The sequence below is a fragment of the Phoenix dactylifera genome, chromosome 3 (assembly GCF_009389715.1).
Source record: "Phoenix dactylifera cultivar Barhee BC4 chromosome 3, palm_55x_up_171113_PBpolish2nd_filt_p, whole genome shotgun sequence".
Classification (NCBI taxonomy): Eukaryota; Viridiplantae; Streptophyta; class Magnoliopsida; order Arecales; family Arecaceae; genus Phoenix; species Phoenix dactylifera.
The window spans coordinates 5,843,611-5,864,954 of NC_052394.1; the positions used below are offsets into that span (position 1 = coordinate 5,843,611).

The 21,344-nt window shown below is 37.0% G+C and overlaps 2 protein-coding genes and 1 long non-coding RNA gene across 4 annotated transcripts; 1 reads left to right on the forward strand and 2 right to left on the reverse strand.

Moving 5' to 3' along the window:
* The first annotated feature begins 6,775 nt into the window (after window positions 1-6,775).
* LOC103701015 (adenylosuccinate lyase-like) lies at window positions 6,776-18,077 on the forward strand. 2 transcript variants are annotated; one of them, XR_603121.4, is made up of 11 exons: window positions 6,776-7,173; window positions 7,463-7,615; window positions 8,515-8,730; window positions 8,882-9,064; window positions 10,189-10,410; window positions 11,115-11,231; window positions 11,323-11,466; window positions 11,775-11,876; window positions 12,909-12,977; window positions 17,036-17,436; window positions 17,783-18,077. XR_603121.4 is itself a non-coding variant. In XM_008782943.4 (10 exons), the coding sequence occupies exons 1-10, from the start codon at window positions 6,994-6,996 to the stop codon at window positions 17,267-17,269; spliced, it is 1,620 nt and encodes a 539-aa protein (XP_008781165.2). In that variant the 5' UTR covers window positions 6,776-6,993; the 3' UTR covers window positions 17,270-17,644. The 2 variants fall into 2 exon arrangements, 1 of the variants encoding a protein (XP_008781165.2); XM_008782943.4 differs by lacking the exon at window positions 17,783-18,077 and having other exon boundaries at window positions 17,036-17,644.
* A 369-nt stretch (window positions 18,078-18,446) lies between these two features.
* Window positions 18,447-19,577, reverse strand: LOC103701017. The gene has a single exon (XM_008782944.4). It carries the CDS (start codon window positions 19,123-19,125, stop codon window positions 18,859-18,861), a length of 267 nt encoding a protein of 88 aa, XP_008781166.1. The 5' UTR covers window positions 19,126-19,577; the 3' UTR covers window positions 18,447-18,858.
* A 127-nt stretch (window positions 19,578-19,704) lies between these two features.
* On the reverse strand, window positions 19,705-20,552 carry LOC120110177. The gene is made up of 3 exons (XR_005510952.1): window positions 20,443-20,552; window positions 20,129-20,159; window positions 19,705-20,054 (listed from the first exon to the last, which is right to left on the reverse strand). It is a non-coding gene; the product is annotated as an uncharacterized LOC120110177 (long non-coding RNA).
* Between the last annotated feature and the right edge of the window lie 792 nt (window positions 20,553-21,344).

Below are 21,344 nucleotides of genomic sequence, written 5' to 3' on the forward strand. Positions count from 1 at the left end.
TTGCGTGTTTGATCCAATTTCAGCCCGAAAGAGATGGGAGTGCTTGAATTTTTCCTTCCGTGTTAAACTTGTTTCTGTCTTACCCTCTTTTCGGCCAACCATATTGGACATTTTGTACCCACAGCTCCATGGATGGGAAAGCAACCCATGCACATACTTTATGGATGCTTTTAGATGGGCATTATTTCCTTTTGTTTTCTAAAAGTTTATTACCGTAAAATTTAGTAATCAAAATATAAAAGAATTTTTTGCATGGATACCCTTCTAAATATCAGATTTTGCGTGCCTACCCTTTCAAAATTGATATTTGCATGTATACCCTCATAAAATACTTGTTTTGCTATTCTACCCTTTTTTATTCTTATTTTTGCATATGTACCCATGCCATCTAACGCCGTTAAAAAAATTAACAGTTTCAAATTAAAATAACTAAAATACCCTTAATGGGTAGACGTGCAAATAGAAATTTATATAAGGGTATCCAAGCAAATAGTAACTTTATAAGGATATTCATACAATTTTTTATATTTAGAAGAGTATATATGCCAAAAAAAAATATAGTAAATGGAAAGAATTTGGATACATTAATTAATGTGATAGCCTTTATAATCCTTTATAGCAGTCAACATCAACTAACCAGCTCTTTTGTCTTCCAAAGTAGTACTTAAGTCTTGTAGAATTCTTAATTTTCTTAAAATATCTTCCAAATTTTACTTTCAATTTGAATAGTTGTTGCTCCATTTAAGAACCTGTATATAAATAAATATGCACGATATAAATTGTAAGAGTGAGTGCTTATCAACCAAATCTATCCTAACAAAATAAAAGAAAAAAGAATAATATACAACCATATTATGTTTCAACAATCAATCAAAAATGGGTGATATTTCGTCTTTTTTATCCTCAAATAAAGTATATGGTATGCGATTAGAAATCAAAAAATCGAGTTTCAATATAGGTTCACAGCAAAAAATAGAAATGAAATAAATCTAATCTAATTAACCTCCCACCGGAATAGTTCTCATCGACTCGTTCAACAAGCATCATCAAAAAAAAATACCAGTTTTCCGATTTCCGATGCAAGTAGCCACGTTGATCTAGACTTGCCTCATCAGAATCACCACTCGATCCCACCAGCACTCCATCCCTTCCTCTTCTCTCTCTCTCTCTCTCTCTCTCTCTCTCTCTCTCTCTCTCTCGTCTCTAACCAGTTCTCGGCTTCGGGCTTGGGCCCACGATCGGGATCCTGATACATGGGGGGCGGGGGAGGGGGGGGAGGGGTGTTTGTGGTGGTGGTGGGGAAGCCGGGCGCTTGGGGGTAAGCCCGCGGGGGGTGGGGAAGCCGCCAGGGGGGTGCGCAGGGGATGGGGAAGTCGGCCGGGGGGGGGGGGGAGAGTTGGTAGTGGAGATGAAGGAGAGTAAGGGATGAAGGAGAGTAAGGGTAATAACGTTATTTCAAATTTTAATTTTATTTTTAATTAATATAAATATGATTTTTTTTAAACACCGTTAGGGCAACCGTTATATTAGGGATATTTGTACAATAACAAAGTTTTACGAGAGTATACATGCAAATATCAATTTTGGAAGGGTATTCACGCAAAATCTGATATTTAGAAGGGTATCCATGCAAAAAGCCCAATATAAACCCTCTTCATCGAAAACACAAAAAACCTCAAAAAAACCTTTATATTTGTCCTTGCCAATGATTTTAGCGTACTTTGTAGTTTAAAATAGCTCTTGTCCTTTTTTTGTTTTGGAGAAATATTATGGATGTCTTGGTTCAAGGAGGTGGACATAAACCAGCTACAGCCTAGCTAGTTGGTCAGCCCTTGTGCAGGCTGTGTTCACATTTTTTCTTGGCTCTTTCTTCCTTCTCCATCTTGTCTTGTGTCCATTAATTTGTTTGTGTTAAGTAGGGCCCATCAAGCTGGCAGTGGGCTCTCGAGAATGCAAAATTATATCCTACAGTGTGTGCACTGCGTGATCTACACGTTGCCCATCACAACCGCTCACTATATGAGCTTCATTCATCAAATACTCATCGATCTCAGTGCACCGCTATAGAAACGAACGATTGTAATTATCAATATGTACGGCCATATGGTGCACACCGTGTAGAATATAATTTCTCCTCGAGAATGTATGTATTTCACATCGTGCAAAGGGAGATGGATGCAAATTAAACAAACTTCAACCCATGCATATCAAGACCAGGTTTAGGGAAGACAGTGAAAATAGTTTGGACATCCAAGTTCCTTTTGGGTTTCTAGTAAATGACACCACTAGAAGCATAGAACATAGAACACCTTTCAAGTGCAATGAAATCAAATAAAGATCGTGTACGGGCCATGCGTTTTCCTCAACATGGGCTCTGTTTGTGGCTGGCTGGGTGGGTGGGTGTTATAACCAAATTTGTTACAACCAAATTGTAGCAACATGCACCATAGTATGGTGAAAGATTTGAATTAGACAAATTTTATTGTATGGCGAACCATGTAATGTTAAATAGCAGGCTGTATTCTTGTAACTTAATGTTTATTATAATGAAATAAAACGTATGCTTATATGCAAGCATGCATATATGCATGATTAATTATGTAAATTATTATAGTGATTATAACAATATAATGACTAATTTATAAAACCCAAGCTTTACAAACCAGACCTCGCTGGAAAAACCTCTCCCAACAAATGATGTGGCAGAGCCTTCTTGAAATGATTTTATTTAAAACACGATCACAATTGTGCCCATGCTCAGAATTCCAAGCATCATTACCATATCAAAGATGAACTTGGCTACTAAAATTTCCTTCCAAGCTATAGAAATTTCCTACAGCTTGGATACAAGGCAGGTGCTGCCCGGCTCACGTATTCATCCCCTCCATGTATGAAATCACAGCTCATGGGCTCCCCTTAACAGTCCAAGAACCCAGACCACAAATATTGACAAACTTCTGGATCACCCTGCTCCTGCTGCAAGTGCAAATGTTTTCTTTGTGTACTTGTTTCAACAAATAAGCCTGGATGGGTTGTCTTTGTTTCATGAGTCAACACAAACTGTAATCATAGCTTCAGCACTGTTCATTTCATCTGAGTCCTTGTGCTAAAAAATAAATCAAAATATCTCATGCATAAAACAAGTTACAACATCTTTTTAGTTATTAGGGGTAAAGGCATATGATCGAGTGAATTTTTAGCATCTTTTCTTCATCAATAAAGTAATAAATGGTAGAAACTAGAAAGAGACTGAAAGGCAGTCACTTTAAAAAAGAGAGAGAAAGAAACAGACTCCTTCAATTCTTTGAAATCCCCAGATGGCATTCAAATACATCTCTAGTACGTACAAGTGTCCTACACCAAGAGACTTCATCAGCAGGCAAATTTAGCATCTCTAATGATTTCTGAAACAGTTGCTTGCTCCTTGTTTTGTAGCCCACCTACTTAAATTATCAACTTAAAATCATATAGTTTACATCTCTTTAATCAACTCTTTTAGATAAACAATGAATAAGCTGACCCATGACCTTTCCAAGATACTTAAGCGTGAAGGCTTTAGAAAGTTTGAAAGCTTTTACTTTGACGCTATATCATGCCTATATATCATGGTATTAAATTCATGCCAATAGGTTCCGTATTTTGCATTCTCACTATATCTGTGCAGAGGAGGTGCCACCAAACTAATGCCATCTGCCTCACAAAGACTGACAGTGACAATAAAATTATATTGGAGGAACATGGAGTCTGGATAAATTATAATCTTTAATTTGGACTTGTCCATCACCCACACCACCATTCATTGGGAAACTGAGATCATTCCTCAAAGTGGATGGGATGGATGAAAATTTCTCTGCATCATACAATTTCTTAGTGTGACACAGTAGCATCCATTGGATTGTTGCCAAGGGTTTTTTTTCTCAAATCTTCATCACTAACATCAGCTTAAACCCAGTCATCAGAACTAACTCTGGACTTGAACTAATTTTGGAACGATAAATTCAGCAAACACTTTGCCGGCTAGTAGCGTACTCGAGTGAATAAATCCAAACTAAGCAGCTACAATGACAAAGCTGATCCTATATTTACAGTTCTGTATAAGAAAGGACCGAATCTGCTGCCATGATTTAGGAGTTCTAATGGCTATTCTTAACTCCTTCTGAAAGAGGGGATTTCAAACGTATAAAACGAGTCGCAGGCGGACAAAGTTGTCAAAAAAAAAGAAAAAAAAAGAAAAAAAAGAATAAGAAACAAACGAAAGCAAACACAAACAGTATTTTCTTAGGTGAGTTTGTGCCCCACCATTTGTGTTTGTTTAGAGCCTAGCTCAAATGCTGCAACCACAGAAGACAAAGAAGAGACACATGGTCACCACCAACGCGAGCGTCTCGAATGCGACGACAAAGGCCCACAGGATGCTGTCGATGAACGAAAAACCGATCCCCGGCCACCGTGACACCGTGCCAGCCCAGCTTGGGGCGAGCCCGGAGAGGTCGAACGATGGCCACCGGAAGATGGAGCTCGTCATGCTCCAATTAAGGCTGGAGACGGTAGCTCCCATTCATCGGAGTATTGACTGAGGTGATGAAGCTAGATCCTCCCATCTCTCGTTCTCACCGTCTTCTATGGGTCTTGGTATTGGTATATGCGATCGAAGGTTGGGTTGGGTCAATAATCACATCTAGGGGCTATTAAATCTGCGTCTGTGATGGTCCCTAGTTATAAACTAGCCTACATCCCATTAGGCAATCAACTCTAACTAATGTCAAGTAAAAAAAAAATTATTATTAACATTTATATTCACATGACAAATAAAAATCTCTAAATAAATTGATTTTTTTTTAAAAAAATTCATCATTAATACCGTTCGAGTGTGACCACAAATTTTTTTTTTCTTTAACTAAATTTTGAAAATGCAACACAACAATAATATCACATTTTTTATAATAAATAGAAGGCTTATTTTAACTAATCGAGACATTAGCTTCAGAGCTAACTAACATAGCCTAGTTGAGCAATAATCTAACTATTAAGCAAAAAATAAACTAAACTTATAAGTAAAAAAGCAAAAAAAATAAAAAAAAAAAAAAATCTCAAAAGCTAAAGAGAACTAAAGAACTAAATTATCCAGAGTATATATAAAACTTACCGCTTTGCTGGGCTTTGTTGATAATAAGAACTCTATCAAGAGGGCTTCGCCGACAATAAGGACTCCACTAACTTATGTTGCTGTAGTACTCCATAACTAAGGATTCCAAAAACCAGCCTCTTCACTGATCTCGAGAATTCACCAAGGCTTGCAACAAAATCCACCATGCAAAAAAATATTTGGAGCAAATATGAGTTAAGATGCACTTAGGAGAAAGCAATATTTGTTGATTGATGAATACAGGGGATACATAATGAGTATTTATGGACTTTGAGATCTCTTACCAGTAATAGGATTGATTACGTCCTCAAAATTTGAAAGTAAGTCAAAAGTAAGCTCACCATTGTTGAGCTTTTAGAAGATATTTTCTTTTGATGTTGAACTAATTACCCCGAAAGGGTTTAGACGGTTATTATATTGCCATCGAATGCCATCTAATGAGACCGATATAATGTTGAACTAATTATATTAACAATCGGATGCCATCTGATGGTGATACCGTCAAATGCCTTGATCTGCATCTTCGAGATTGGATTCAGCTCCATGATCCTTGAACAATGCTCGAGACTCTCCAGATGTTTGGCAGGATAAACTCATGTATAATGGAGTCCATCTTAGTTTTGATTGCTTCATGGGTAAGCCTTCCAAAAGTTTTTTTTTTTTTTTTTGACGATGACCTAGGTACCATCGATTGGCTTTTCAAGGTCTATTAGATTTGGATCCTCCTGGTTTTGATGGTGAACTGTGATAGTCGGGTTTTTTTCAAACAGTGAACATTGAACCATTGAATCTATACTAATGGTGAACTTCATGCCATTGTTTCAGAGTTTGGCTCGTTCGGCTTTGCTGTCGCTATCAAACCCTTCAATTTGGTTCCAAGGAGTTCCAGAATATAGCGTTGTTTTAATTGGAGCCAAGGTTGCTAACTACAAGATCAAACTTCTTTAGATCTTTGGCTTTCACCTCTAATTAGCTACACTTTATGATTTTAGGTCTTCTTTGGCAGAGCTTTTGGTGGATCAAAAATCACTTTCTAACATTCCAAAAGTACTTTTGAATGGAATAAAAGTGTTTGCTAAAAAAATCAAAAAGTTTTTTTAGCTTTGCAAGAAAACTTTAAAATGAAGCTTCTTCGGAAAATCACTTTTAGCATGTGTTGGAAAGCTATTTTGATTTATAATTTTTTTTTGAACCGAAATACCCATGATAAAGTATTACAAAAACAAAAAATGCCTCTGTACAACAAAGAAAACAAGAAACCCCAAAATTAGTTTTTAAAAAATATTAAAAAATTTTCTAATTTAATTAGAATGAAGAGATACAATGAAAAAAAAAAAAATGGAAGGAGGGGGAGGGATACAATTCATCTAGAATTGAATTCAATGCGAGAGGAATCAAATTTGATACGGTGGATCTAACATTCGGACACTGAAGGAGCATCACTCGTGAAATTCTAAACCAATCAATAGGAAAAAAAAAAAAATCAAATATCAAGCCAACCAATCATAATAATTAATAATTTCCATCATTATTAAACTAAACTGCCTTTTTTTGCCAACCAATCAGAAAAATCAATGATTTCCAGGTCCCCTTTTGTTTTTCGCTTCCCTGAAGCCGAAAGGGCGGTAACTCCTGCGGGATCGGTTCAAGAGCCGATCGAGACGAGCTATGTGGCTTTCCTAAAATTTTGGGGTTTTAAAGCGGACTTTCCCGCTCCGGTTCATCCCTCCACCCGGTTCCCACGGCCTCTGCCCTAAAACACCTGAGAGCAGTCGCTCGGAGGAGACAAGAAGCTTTCCTTCTATCTTCTACAAATCCCAGGGGGATTTCCACTCCGATCCCCATCCATGGAAGCCCACGTGGCTCTCAGCTGCGGCAGGCCATACCTCGCCGCTCTCTCTTCTTCGAGCCTCCCGAGATCGGCGCGGCTCCCAATCTTTCCCATCGCTTCGTGTCCATCTATTGCTCCCAACAATTTATGCTGCAGAGCTTCTCTGGCTGCAGATCCCAGTGTGCCCGTGGCTGAGGTAAGCCTTCTTCCCGGTTCTCTGTGGAATTTTCACAAACAGAAGCGGTTGTTTCTATCTATACAATTCTTTTGATTAAAAGAAAATCATGTTTTTATAATCGGATTGAAACTTTATGCTTTTTTTTTTTAAATCTCCAATAGCAAATCTTATAGGAAAAACTCTTTGTTTTTTCGAGCTTATAATGTATCGCATGACCTACGGGTCTAGGTTTTGCTGTATGTTTAGCAACATGATTGAAATAAATTGTTCATGGAGGCTTTTATTTTTTTATTTTTCTAATTCTTAGATAAAGAAGACCCATATTGAAGAGACTGCAGACATGGAATCGTTCAGCTTGATGAATTTGTCGCCGTTGGATGGCCGTTATGTGCAAAAGGTCAAAGATTTGCGGCCAATCTTCAGCGAGTATGGGTTAATCAGGTATCGTGTTATAGTCGAGGTGAGATAATTGTTAAAACCTGATTTATTTTCGGAGTATTGGTTGTTGATGGTGGTGTATTTGTAGCTTGGTGGTGTTATTCTCTGTTTTGAGTATCTTGGAGCGCTGACAGCTTCGTACATATTTGTTTTTCCTTGTCAATTGTTCTTCTTCCAAGTGAATCGTTGATTTAGAAGGGCATTGCGATTAATGGTTATCTTATCTCATAATCCTCCACATTTTTGCTACTGTATTAGTTAAATAAAGCCATGTCTTTGTTGTATTTGAGGCAGTTTTGCCATTACCTTTCTTTTTATTCTTAGAAAATAGACTGCTGGTTATAGTGTTTTATTTTAAGTGGTCTAGAATCTAGTTTAGTCACTAAGAAGGGAAAAATATGGTTTTAATATTTTTGACAGGCAGCATCTCTCACTAATTCAGATATAACTTGATTGACACAATAATGCATGATGATCAACAAAGTCCTTTTAAGGAGGATTTGCAATGTATACCTCATTGCTTTCATTTATGACCTGTTTAGGACCTTTCAGTGATCTTTGGCTTGTTAGATAGCAAACAGCAAAATATTTCAGCTTTTGATGTTAAGATATTCTAGGGACGGAACTGAGTTCTGATGCAATGAAAACATCAGGTTAATTTCTCAAAGTTTCATTGGCTATTGCCGGTATTTATCAGGCAATAATCGTTACCTATTCTTTTTTTCTTTTTTCTTTTTGAAGTGATAGATAGTAGATTCTAGATTCTAGAGTTCTGTTTGAAGTTTTGTTAGTTATTCTTCCTCAATATCCTGTAATGAATGTGGAAGAAGGAATTGTATAAACAGTGTAGCTTGATGGAATAGCACTTCTTGAATTTGGTATGTACATTGTTTAAATGGTGTTGAATTGGCTTCCTTGCAGGTCAAATGGTTGCTGAAACTTTCTCAAATTCAGGAAATCATAGAAGTCCCAAGCTTTAGCAGCGATGCTCAATCTTTCTTGGAAAGAATAATTCATGAATTTGATATAAATGAGGCCCTAGAAGTGAAAAAAATTGAAAAAGTGACCAATCATGATGTCAAGGCAGTAGAGTACTTTTTAAAACAGAGGTGTAAGTCCTGTCCAGAGGTAGCAAAGGTTAGCTTTCTGACTTTCTATAAAATGTCTATATTTATCTCATAAACAAAAAAAAAACTAAGATATGTTACCCATTATTTTCTTTTAATAACTGAAATGGCTTAAAAAATTTTCTCTGTAATTTGATATTAAATTGTTTCGTTTCTATCAGGTGCTTGAGTTTTTTCATTTTGCCTGTACATCTGAGGATATAAACAACCTAGCCCATGCATTGGCATTGAAAGAGGCTTGCAACACTGTTATATTCCCTGTTATGATTGAATTATGCAAAACTATACGTGACATGGCAAAGGAGAATGCACATGTCCCTATGTTGTCTCGCACTCATGGGCAGGTATGCTAATCATTCAAGATAAGAGAGTAATTTCTTGCATATGTTGTTACGTTGGTTCTTTGAGAGTGCCAGTTTTATTTTCATGTTAAAAAATCGAAAATCAACATTAATTTTGCTTTCAACAACTAACGTTGATCTTGTCTTTGCGGCGTATATATTAGAAGAGGTATTAATGGAAGGGAGGGGGAAGGGGGGGGGTGCGCTACTTACCAGAGCAAATGAGTTGAAAGAAATAATAAAAATGTTCCAGCCAGTAGACATACCTAGTGAACAGCAGATTCATGCTACAGTTTTGAGCTATAAGATTGTGGCTCACTTGTTAAGTCTGCAATGACATTGTTACTCTTAGATGTTAGGGTCTGAACCTCAGGCAGGCACTATTTGGGTGAATCTAATAGTTGTCAAAGACAAAGAAAATGAATTCTGGTTAACTTGAATCCTTCCTTAAAACAACATGTGTTTATGTCTATAAGCACATTCCCTACTAAGCTAAAACAAAATACAAAGTGTAATAGTAATAGCAGTAGAATTTTGCAAGTCATTTGTAACATTAATGGAATGTCTTGCAAAAAACTTATGGAGGAGAAGAAATGCCTATCTCGCCATATATATAATGTATGACATATAAACTTATATACATTTTACTTCATCGTACGAGAAGAAGATTGGGTTTCACGCACTTTCCCTCCAAACTAAAAAAACATGATCATGTTAGCTACAATTTGAGGGCCAATCCTATACATGAAAAACATAATGCAAAATATTCTTCGTCCAACCGATTTAATTGATCAAGCAGGATTGTTGTGAACATATTCCCTATAACATTATCAGATCCAATGCAATAGAGTTTTTTCAACATACAAAATTTGATGGGCTCCGGAAACATAGAAATTGTACTGTAATAGAATTCAATTTGATGTCCTTCAGAAAGTGTTTGTTGACACATTCAACTTTGAGATCTCTAATTGTTAAAATATTACTCTATTTTGACATAATACTTGTTCAATCTCCCCAAGTAGATTGAATAGCTTGCTGATCAAGGTGATAATTATTGTAAGGAAGATTTTTGCTTACCCGACTAAACATGTTTTGTAATTTATGAATTTTTTTTTGTCATCTTGTAGCCAGCATCCCCTACTACTTTGGGAAAGGAAATGGCAAATTTTGCTGTTAGACTAAGTGAGCTAGGAAAGACTTTCGCTGAAGTTCGAATATTGGGAAAGTTTGCTGGTGCGGTTGGGAACTACAATGCCCACAAAGTTGCATATCCTAATGTCAACTGGCCAAGAGTAGCAGCAGAGTTTGTGAGATCTTTGGGAATAAATTTCAACCCTTATGTAACACAGGTATATTTTGCTGTCCATTTCTTTGTATATTTTGTGTTTAAGGATTTTCCTTTTGTTATTCGTGTCATTCACTTCATGTTTTTCATTTTTTTACACAATTTCTAGGACTTTAGGGGAATTTGCTTGCCAAAAAGGTAATGCATTAGTCATCCTCTCGAAATTATCATGAGTGAAACAATTTTAAGGATAGATGAATGATTCTTACTCTAATGATAACCATATCTAATCTACAAATTATTGTTCAGATATTTCAGTTCTCAAACAGCAACTCTTACAACTCCAACCTAGTTGTCTACATCACAGAAATGTGGGCTCATCCATTTTTTTTAACTTCCTTATTTTTTTCCCATTTTCTCTGTGTGTGTGTGGAAAGGTTGCATGAGCTTGAGGCAATTATAAGATGCGCTGCCCTTTGTCTTGCCTTGTTTGTTGCGGTGTCATCGTTTTTAGGTGGGCCAAACTAGCTATTGTTATTGTGAATGGCCCAAGTTGGCTTTGTACATTGTTGAGCTTTCACTGCTACAACACTTCATCCTTATTAGTTGCTTTACTCATAGCGCTGAGGAGGTGGACTAGGCCTTTCATGTAAACCCATCCAGACATCCTTCATTACAGGAAAAGGGGTTGCATCATCCTTATTCCTTAATATAGTCCACATACTGCATTTATCATCCTGAGTTAATTGGTTGCTTTTTCATATGCAGATCGAGCCTCATGACTATATTGCAAAGCTTTTCAATGCAGTCACCCAGTTCAACAACATTTTGCTTGATTTTGACAGAGACATTTGGAGCTACATATCATTGGGTTACTTTAAGCAGGTATCTCTTTTGCTACTCACGCCCCTACGTTGTTAATCTTCTTTTTATTTCCCATGAATATTTTACTTAGATCCTTTAATCTGCTACACAGATAACTAAGGCTGGTGAAATTGGTTCCTCCACTATGCCTCATAAAGTCAATCCTATTGATTTTGAAAATAGCGAGGGTAATCTATGTTTGGCTAATGCTGTTTTATCTGCCCTTAGCATGAAGTTACCCATTTCACGCATGCAGGTATTGTTAAATGATCTTCTCTCTTTCTCCATTCTTTATTCTTAATTAACAGACATTAGAAACTGAGAAATAGGCATTATTGTTCCTTGAGCTATATTTTGGCAGTGTCTTATAATCTGGAGCTACCAAATGTTTTGGGCATATGCTCCTGTCTGTAGACTTTGTTATTAGCTTAAACCTTCTAGACTGTGTCCAGTTCATCAATTTTAGGATAGGTTCGTTACCTATTCTTTTCACTTTGGTAAGACAGCTTTATTGGTCAATTTTTACGGAGTGGTGTAATTCTTACTGTTTACAATGATTAACAGCGGGACCTTACCGATTCAACTGTCTTGAGGAATTTGGGTGTTGGCCTAGGGTATTCTCTCTTGGCTTATAGAAGTTCACTACAGGGAATTAAAAAGCTACAGGTAAGCAATTGGCATTTTGTCTGATTGAGAAATTTAGACTTATGCTTTAATGATCTGGTTATCAACTGAACTAATATTGTGATTTTTTGCTTTGTACTTTGTTTTTATGACTATGTTCTGGAATCTGGCTTTGGTGATACTTCATAATTTATATGTTCTGGTCATGTAATAAACAGCACTACACACCAATTTGCTGACTAGTTCCCTAGTACAACGTCAATAGTGTATCATAAAGTGTTTATTAAAAATCTAAAACATCCCTTATGGTAGAAATGTACATCATGCAGCTGACACATCTAATCCCCCGTATGCATCCCTTGTTCAACACCCTATCATTTGGCATAAATGGCAAGCACACCAATTTGTGTTAAGAGGACATATAGTTCCCCATTAGTGTTATGGAATGTTCAAATAAGAGGGTAGTGATATGACTAGTGGTGAGCATTTTCAGTGGCACCTCTTCCTTGGGTTAATCTTTACAGGTTGTACTTTAAGATGGATGAACCCATATTTGATAGTCAAATTATTTATTATTGTTGAATATTAAATTTTGTTTTACTGAAGCATAATGGAACATGTGAACTTTGACTCTTAATGTCCATTAATCTAATAAAGATTTTTCCAATATGTGTGAGGTACATGTATGCTTTACAAATTTCTTGTATGTGCCTCTATGCTTGCATTCTGTGCAGTCTTGCATGCTTACACATGCCCCTGCTCATGCATGCATGCATACATGTGTGTGCCTGCACATGCAGATACACACACAGATAGCAAACGCTAATTTGGATCTAATTGTTGTACTTCCAATGATCGCATTTATATATTATTCTAACTGTTAATAATTGTTACAGGTGTATTATTTGGCATCCATTAGTGGCCAACCATGCAATAGCCTAGAACATAACTATTTATTATATGCTCCTTCTTGAATGACTTGAATAACCTGTTGGGGCATCTTTCAATTCTATGAAACACTTGTTTTTTGAATTAGTCTAGCACAATGTAGAAATAATCCTTCGTTGTTTGCAGGTGAACGAATTTCGACTAAATCAAGACTTGGAGCAGACATGGGAGGTCCTTGCTGAACCAATACAAACGGTAACATTTTATATCACTTTTTTTATTTATTTATGATCAAGCAAATTTAGAATTGTAGCTACAGTGTCCAATGTTCTCAATCATTATCATTATCTATTGACATAGATGGTTCGGTTTTTATCAAGAGATAACCACTTAGCATTTGCAATAATCCAACTCATTAAATATTTGATCAGCATCACCCATGTTATCAATGAAACAAAATGCTGGATATGGATACATAAATATATATTTCTATCAGCTATCTTATCACAATAAATTTTTCTGATTGACAAATAATTATAACTGGACTCATCTCATTATTATCATGCACAGACACCTCTTAGTCACATATAAGTTTCCATTAAGATAAGGAAGATTTACTACATTTGAAAGTGTTGAAAATATGGATTTGTTTTCTGCGCTGAATATATACAGCACTTGAGGATCCTTACTCAGCTCAACTCAACTAAGTCTTGATCCCAAACTAGTTGGGTCGGCTGCATGAATCCTTTTCCTCCATTCTGCATTGTTTAGGGCCACATTTTTTGAAAGATGGAGCAATATCAATTCCTTACTACTTCATCCTATATGATTTTTGGTCCGCTCTTTTCTTTTATTATGGATCAAATTACTTCTTTGTACTTGTGTATCCCTTGGCCTACGTTATGCATGCCCAAATCATCTAATTCAGTTAATTGGTGCAACCTCTACTTTTCTACGAATGATTTTTTTTATTATATTTTCTTGTATTACTACACATTCATCACAACATTCTTATTTCAGCCACACTCATCTTGTGCACATATCTTTTTCTAACTGTCCAACATTCTATTCTATAAAGCATAGCTAGTTGTATGGCTATCCTATAGAATTTTCACTTCAACTTGGTAGGTGTCCTATGATAACGAAATATTGAGTTACACTTCATTATTTTAACTAACTTGCTTGAATCCTATAGATAAATCCTCTTCAATTTTTCCTTTGTTACAATTAGTTGATCCAAAATACCAAAACTAATCACTCTTAAAAACTTCATGATTCTCAATTTTCAATTCCACCTTCATCTCTATTTCTAATTTTTCTAAAATTACAGTCCATGTATTATGTCTTGGTCCTACTACCTAATATCCTTAAATTCTAATGCACTCCTTCATAATTCCAACTTATAATTAATTCCATCTTAGTTTCTCCACTAAGATTATATCATTTGCAAATAGTACGCATCGAGGGATATTATCCTAAATATACCTAGTAAGCTCATCCATAACTAATGCAAACTTAGAGCAGATATTTGGTACAAAACCCATTGTGTTGGAAAATCCCTAGTATTACCACCAGTAGTTCTTCCACTAGAAATCGCTCCATTAGACATACCTTCAATCACATTAATATATCTAAGTAAAGCTCCTATCTTTTCTAAAACCCACAATAGGACTTTTTTAGGGATTTTATCATATGTTTTCTTTAAATCAATAAAAACCTTATGAAACTATTGTCTTTTTTCTCTATATTTCTCCATTAACCTCTAAAGGAGAAAAATAGTTTTCATACTCAACCTTGTCGTAAAACCAAAGTGGTTCTCTAATATTTTTTTATCACATCTCTATCTGTGCCCAATCACCGTCTATTAAATTTCATAGTATGGCTCGTAAGTTTGACACCATGGTAGTTAGACAAATTTTGAGTATTTCCTTTATTCTTACAAATTGGTACTATGGTGCTCTTCTTCCATTCATCATGCATCTTTTTGGTCTTTAAATAAATTAGTCAATTAAGTTAATTCTACGCTACCTAAATACTTCCAAATCTCAACAGGGATTTCATCAGGTCCAAGCTATTTTCATCTTTTTTATAGCCTCTTTTATCTTAGATATTCTAATTTTATATGTATACTCAACATTTATATCCCGAATGGAACTAGATGATCCATGCTCCTATTCCATTATACAGATGAAGCATTTTGGGACTTGATGATAGCTAAGTTATACAAGTAACTAATAAGATTATTAGAATGAGGTTTGTAATATAACCTGACATTATCCACAAATACACACGAACACAAGACATGCCACTTGCTATAGTGAGATGTAGGATCCTACTTCTCTTCATGGCTTCAATGTCCGCAGTTGCGAATATCAAATAGAAATCCCATGTCTTAACCAACACTAAGGGGCTGTTTAGAGCCCTCTGGGTGGTGCCGTAATGCAGCAGAGTTATGGGCAATCCATTTGCAGGGGCTCCGGTGCCATTGTTTGGATGGTGCTGGTGATAGGGTAGGGGTAAAGGCAAAGGGTGGAGGGCTGGGGCGGGAGAGCGTGATGACGATAGAGGGAAAGAGGCCAATGCAGGAGGCGAGGGGCTGAAGGGGTTGGCGATGGGCGATGGTGGTGGGGGAGGGAGTAGCAGTGACAAGGGGGAAGGGGGTCAGGCAGGAGGTGGGGGAGATGAAGGGGTTGATTTTGAGCGGTTGGAATCGAAATGTGGATGGAGTCGAGGGTGGGTGGAGAAGTCGCAAGTGAGGGGGAATAGAGAGAGATCAAAGTGGCAGAGCAGCCTCGGATGCTTGTTTTGGAGGTGAAAATCATGTGACAAGAGCCTTGGAGGCATTTTGGTGAAGAGTTGAGAGGCTGGAGCTCGTCCTGTGCCCATTTTGGCCGCAGGTCAAGCTGTTGTATTTCAGCCCCAATTTGCAGCCTAGCTGCATTTCCACCTCTAGCATTCGAGATGCAGGCGGCCAAATAGGTGGGCTGGACTGCTCTTGCATATTGACCTGCAGGGATCCAAATAGCTCCTGAGATTCATTGAGCTGCACAGACAGATCATTTCAATCACTTTCAAAAAAAAATATGGATTATCTAAAATTGGACCCATATTCTGTAAGCATCATGCTGCTTTATATGCATATAGTCATGTACACATATAGGCATAGATATTGTAAATTCAAATATAATTTTTATTGTCATTTAAGTTGATTCATTGTTGGATAAATGTCTGTTGGAATGTTAGCCCCTTCAGCATGGTCAGGAGATGATAAGTGATTTTATATAATGCGGCAGTTAGATGTTCCTTTAGTAATAACATGTTTCAGAAAGGTTGCCATAAATACTTGCAGAGCAAATAAATCAAATGAGATGCAGAGGCCTGCTATCCTTGTAAAGCAGAGTAAAGTTGATGACAGGTGTTGATAGGTCTGGGTAAGATTTAGGCATGTTAACCAAGGGTATGATTAGCAAACTAGTTTTCTATCTATGCAGGTGAAAATTTGCATGGCTTCCATATAAGAAGTCTACAGATTTTCAATCAAACTCTCTCATTTTTCGGTAGATAGGTTAAAGTTGCTACTCCTTGTTGGTAATCTCAGGTAACTAAGGCCGTATCTGCTCATGAGCAGTGAGTTCGTGATGCCTGGTTTAGGTGATGTGGTGTTATGGAACAGCCAAAGGCAGTTTTTATGGTCTTAATAACATCAATTTCCCTCTCTATTCTTATTTAATGAGCATGTTATAAAAAAAAATGTTTACAATCTGAAATGCTGAAACAAGTCAGTTCGGATGTGCCAGCTTACCAAGCTAGCTAAGTCTCTTGGTGGTTGCACCACAGGCCTGGTTTCAGATTGCACCTTCACCAGGGTTTGTAGGGGTAGGGGTGTTGCGGGAGGGCTAACACAATGTATATTGCAGCTCTGTGAATTCATTTTCTTTCTTTTTTCCCAAAAATTATCTAGTCTATTATTGGATATTACACCATGGATTTGTTGTATCACTTCATGCTAATGACATTGTACATGGACATGGACAAAGTTGCTGTTTCTAACTTGTCTTGCAGCCCAAACTAAATCATTTTTCTACCTGTTATTAGAACCTCATTTTTAATCCTTTCAGGAGGCAGTTAAGAATTGGAAATACCTTATTCCATTTATTAAGACTTCTCTTTGGATTCACGCTCTTTATCATAGTGAAACTTAATCTGATAAAAGCTATTGCATTAACCAGGGAATTTTTCTTTACCCTCCTGGCTTTGTTTCAGGATGACCATAATAATTCCCTGGTGGGATGTGTCTGCTTTCGTTTTTGCAGGTTATGAGGCGGCATGCTGTTCCCGAACCATATGAGAAGCTGAAGGAGTTGACAAGAGGAAGGGATGTTACCAAGGAGAGCATAAGAGAGTTCACTGAAGGTCTGGATTTGCCCCAGGAGACCAAGTCACTTCTTTTGGATTTGGCTCCTCAGTCCTATCTTGGAGAAGCAGAGAATTTAGCTAAAGTGATCGACGATGCTGTGGACTTAGAGAATGGATTTAAGCTTCTATAGATCAGTATCGTTGGATGTTACTGTAGTCCTTGACTTCAATAAAGGAGCCAGGCTGGTATTCACAATCTACCCTGCAACCATAGGTGAATCTTTTCGGTCTGTTTTTCTTCTTAAACTGAGAATGTCAACACAAAGAAACAATCACGAGCTGCAAGCAAATTGCTAAGGTGCAATATTTATCCTTCATTATGTTTTCTTTTTTCAAAAGAAAAAACTGTAACTCTTGTTAGTAAAATGAATCGAGGTTCTCTATCCACTTACCACTTACTTCGATGTTTGCTGGAATATATATATAGTTTTTATATTTCTTGACGCTGGTATTATCTGAATTTTTGCTATAAACTAAGGCAATGAAACTTGATTGTGTTTTAGTTACATTGCATGATATCATCATGACTGTTAAAAGCGCAGCTAGATGGCCTGAAGAATATACATGTGATTGTTCTTGTTGCGCTTAATTCATTCACTTCAACTGATATCGTTGGCTATTTGTGTACATGAAAATTTCAACAGCTTCTACTGCATGGAGATGGAGGACCGTGTGTTGAGCGTCGATTCCCAAATTCGAATCACCATTCCGTGTGGGCCCGCGGACACTCGGCGCGCAAAATCAATGGCATCAATCACTGACCCAAAAAAAAATAAAAAAAGAACTGGTGATACGAACAGCTTCAAAACAAGACAAGAAATGTGGGGGCAACAAAGCAAAAAAAAAAAAAAAAAAATCCCATCTAACACATCAATCACTGGGCGTTGGTCTTGTAGCAAAGATTTTTGTTATACGATCTCAAAGTCTAGGGTTTGAGATCCTTTCAGTGGTCTATATATGGTGTAACCAGAGATGAGGAAGAAGAAGAGGCACACGAGTGAGTGCTGGTTGGATCTTGCCACCGAGGTCAAGCCTAACTTGTTCTATGCATCGGTTCAACATCTTTAATTCCAAGCTTTACTGTCAAGAGTCATGAACACAGTTGGGCACTTATGGTCAATTAAATTTACAGCATTTGTGGAGTACATAGATTCAATCTCTGGTAACCTGTCCAAACCAAACTCAATACAAAATTATAACCATTCCAATTCACACCCTATCTGATCCAATACGTTACACTGATAGATTAGAGCTGCTTCCAAATTCTACTCCTGAACACAAAATCAGGATCCGAAGTACCTCTTGATGGGACCCATAAAGAGTAGGTCTACTGATACCATCATAATAATGTACGACAGGCGTCAGAAAGTAACAGGCTAACAGCTCACAAAACAAAAAACGAAATGTGGAGGAGATTAACAAGCCTAGGCATGTTTCCCACGAGTCCACGACACGTGCCACATACCTCGGTCGGGCGCCACCTAACACTCCTATCCGCTAGTCACCGCCACCAGTTTGCCATTATCCCGCGGCAAGACCACCGGAGAACTCAAGGCCAGTGCTCCCATGGTGCTTTCGGAAACAAGAAAGGAAAAGAAAAGAAAAGAAAAGAAAGAAAAATGGAAGCAAAGCAAGAAAAATCCATCATTTGATCTCCGGAATTTGAGACAGTGAGTTACAACTCGCCGAGTAAAGATTAATTGCACCCCTAGCAATAGCCTCATATGGTGCAACCGCAGAAGACAAAGAAGAAGCACAGCATGGCAACCAAGGCAACAGACTCGAAGGCGGTCACGAAGGTCCAGAGGATGCTGTCGACCATCGAGATCGGCGAGAAGTTGATATCCGGCCAGCTTGGAGTGAAGAAAGAAAAGTCGAACTCCGGCCAATGGAAGATGGACCACGACATGCTTCTGGTGAGGTTGGATAGGTCGAACTCCGGCCATCGGAACATCGACACCGGCGAGGATAACAGGGTCCTCCCCATCTCTCTAGATATCTAAAGAGGATACATGATGCGTTGTAGGTGGATTGTGCTTATCTTATATGGGAATGGGGACACAGATTGATGTAGAATTTTCCAGTTGCGTGGTTATGTTTCGAGAGGAGAGGGTCCCACCTGGTTCCTTTTCAAACATGGTGATATTTTTTTAAAAAAATCTGGGCCCTGGTGGGTTTTAAAATTCTCCGCAGGCTACCACACCAATCCTAATATGTCGGGCTTTGTTTGTTTTAAAACGCAATGGTGTGATGGCTTAGAAGTCTTCACAATCACATATCGATGAAAATCTTTCCAAGTTGATTAGGTCTACCTTTTAGATATTTATCTTTTAGTTGTTCTTATCATTTGTAAAGCTACTACAATAAATATCTGTTGATTCTCTTCGGTATGTGCTGTGGCCAAGGTTAATAAAAGTTTTCTTTTAATTTCTCCTCCTTTGTAGTTTTCTCTCTTTTCATGTTTGTGAGTTTACCCCATAAAACTAATATTAGAGCGAATGACTCCCTTTTTCCCACCACTAGAGCTTTATGTTTTTTTTTTTTTTGCCACCAGTGTAAAAAAATATAAAATATATAAATAAATCTAACTCATTCTATCAACTTAAGTTTTTGGAACAAATGATGATTTTAATATATCCTATCAGCTCCTACTAGTTAACCTGGATATGAGTGGCTTGAGAACCTTATTCATCATTTAGAAGGAACAAAGAGGATTAAGTCAAAAGACCAGGAGAAAACTTTTTAGAGTACTGACCTGAAAGGAGCCAATCACTGATCCAAGCCCATTGTATATATTTGCAAATTAGAATTCCAAGTGCACCATAAACCATAAGGGTGAAAAGAGTGTGTGTGGGGCAGATGTAATACAGCATGTAATCATTTTTAAGCCACAAAGAAATTAAGGTGCCACATCATCTGTTTAACATAGAACTAGTTAGCAGCATTCTATTATAATATGAAGGAAACCACCAACTGCAGTACCATGCTACCTGAGAAGTTGTGGTACATCAAAAACAGTACCTGAAAAGGAGAGGATAGCTAAACTCAAGTCACATACCTAACTACTGGTGCTAATGAGTCATTTCTAGTATGCTAGTTCAGTTCACGTAGCAGACAATTTAGATAAACTTGCAAAACTACTTTTTTAATAACTAGCTGAAGGAAAAGAAATATTAATGATTAACATTGGATCTTGTAGTTCTCTTACACATTTTCTAGTGCAAGAAAGGGGATATGCTAAAAAGTCCTCCAAAATGAAGAAGCCATGCACAGGTGCACCTTTGAGTAATTTTATGTTATATACCTTGTTGAGACCGAAGCCCAACGCATCTCTGACGTAAGAGTTGTAACATTTAGGATTGGAGCCAGCCCCATGTCAAGATTTTTAGTCATAGAAGGGATGACCTGTGGAAAGGGCTGCCTGGAGGAGGGCAAAGGATAGAGTGTTTTAATATTAAGTAATGTTTCTTAAGAACCAAAATTTCTTCTAAAATTAATATTTTAATAAATCAAATATCTTATTTGTTGGTACATAATCAAATATTTATTTTAAAAAATCATTCAGCTAGCATGTAGCTAATGTGTTAATCATTTTGAATTAATATTGTGGTGTGTTCCAGAAGTTGACTCAATTGCTTACAATTAGAGCAACTTTCCAACAATCAAACATCTATAGTTGGGCCACATGCAAAGTAACTCATAGCAACTAGACTCGGATGTTGCACAATTATAAATTATTAAATAGTTTCATAATGAGGCAAAATAAAATGCCAAAGTCAACCAAGCCAGACATGTCTTAGTTTTATGCTTAGTGATCTAAAATTTATGCTGTTGTTTTAGCTTATTAATATGTAACGTAAAATGGCAATACTAGGATAATATATATTTCATGCAAAAGGTGCACTCGTCACTCGCCAAAAATCACTAATTGAGAAAGATATGAGCAATCGACAAGGAAACAAGTGAAAGAGTGATGTACCAAAAAAAAGAAGAAAAGAGTGACACAAGAATCCACTGAAAGTTTTCTATCATATTTTTTTGTCACCTTATTATTTTTCCAATTTGAAATATCAACATGAACTTCAGGATGTTTTGCTCAATATTTGTTGCTAGCATTGCTTACTAATGCTCATCCATATCATGTTAAATGTGTATGATGCTAAATATTAGGATTTGTTTCTTCACATATAGATTACTTCGAATGAT

Coding starts and splice junctions, on each gene's coding strand:
- LOC103701017 (XM_008782944.4), bottom strand. CDS start 19,125: ATGGGGAGGACCCTGTTATCCTCGCCGGTGTCGATGTTCCGATGGCCG.
- LOC103701015 (XM_008782943.4), top strand. CDS start 6,994: ATGGAAGCCCACGTGGCTCTCAGCTGCGGCAGGCCATACCTCGCCGCT. Junction 7,174..7,462: donor CCAGTGTGCCCGTGGCTGAG/GTAAGCCTTCTT, acceptor TCTAATTCTTAG/ATAAAGAAGACCCATATTGA. Junction 10,411..11,114: donor TCAACCCTTATGTAACACAG/GTATATTTTGCT, acceptor TTTCATATGCAG/ATCGAGCCTCATGACTATAT.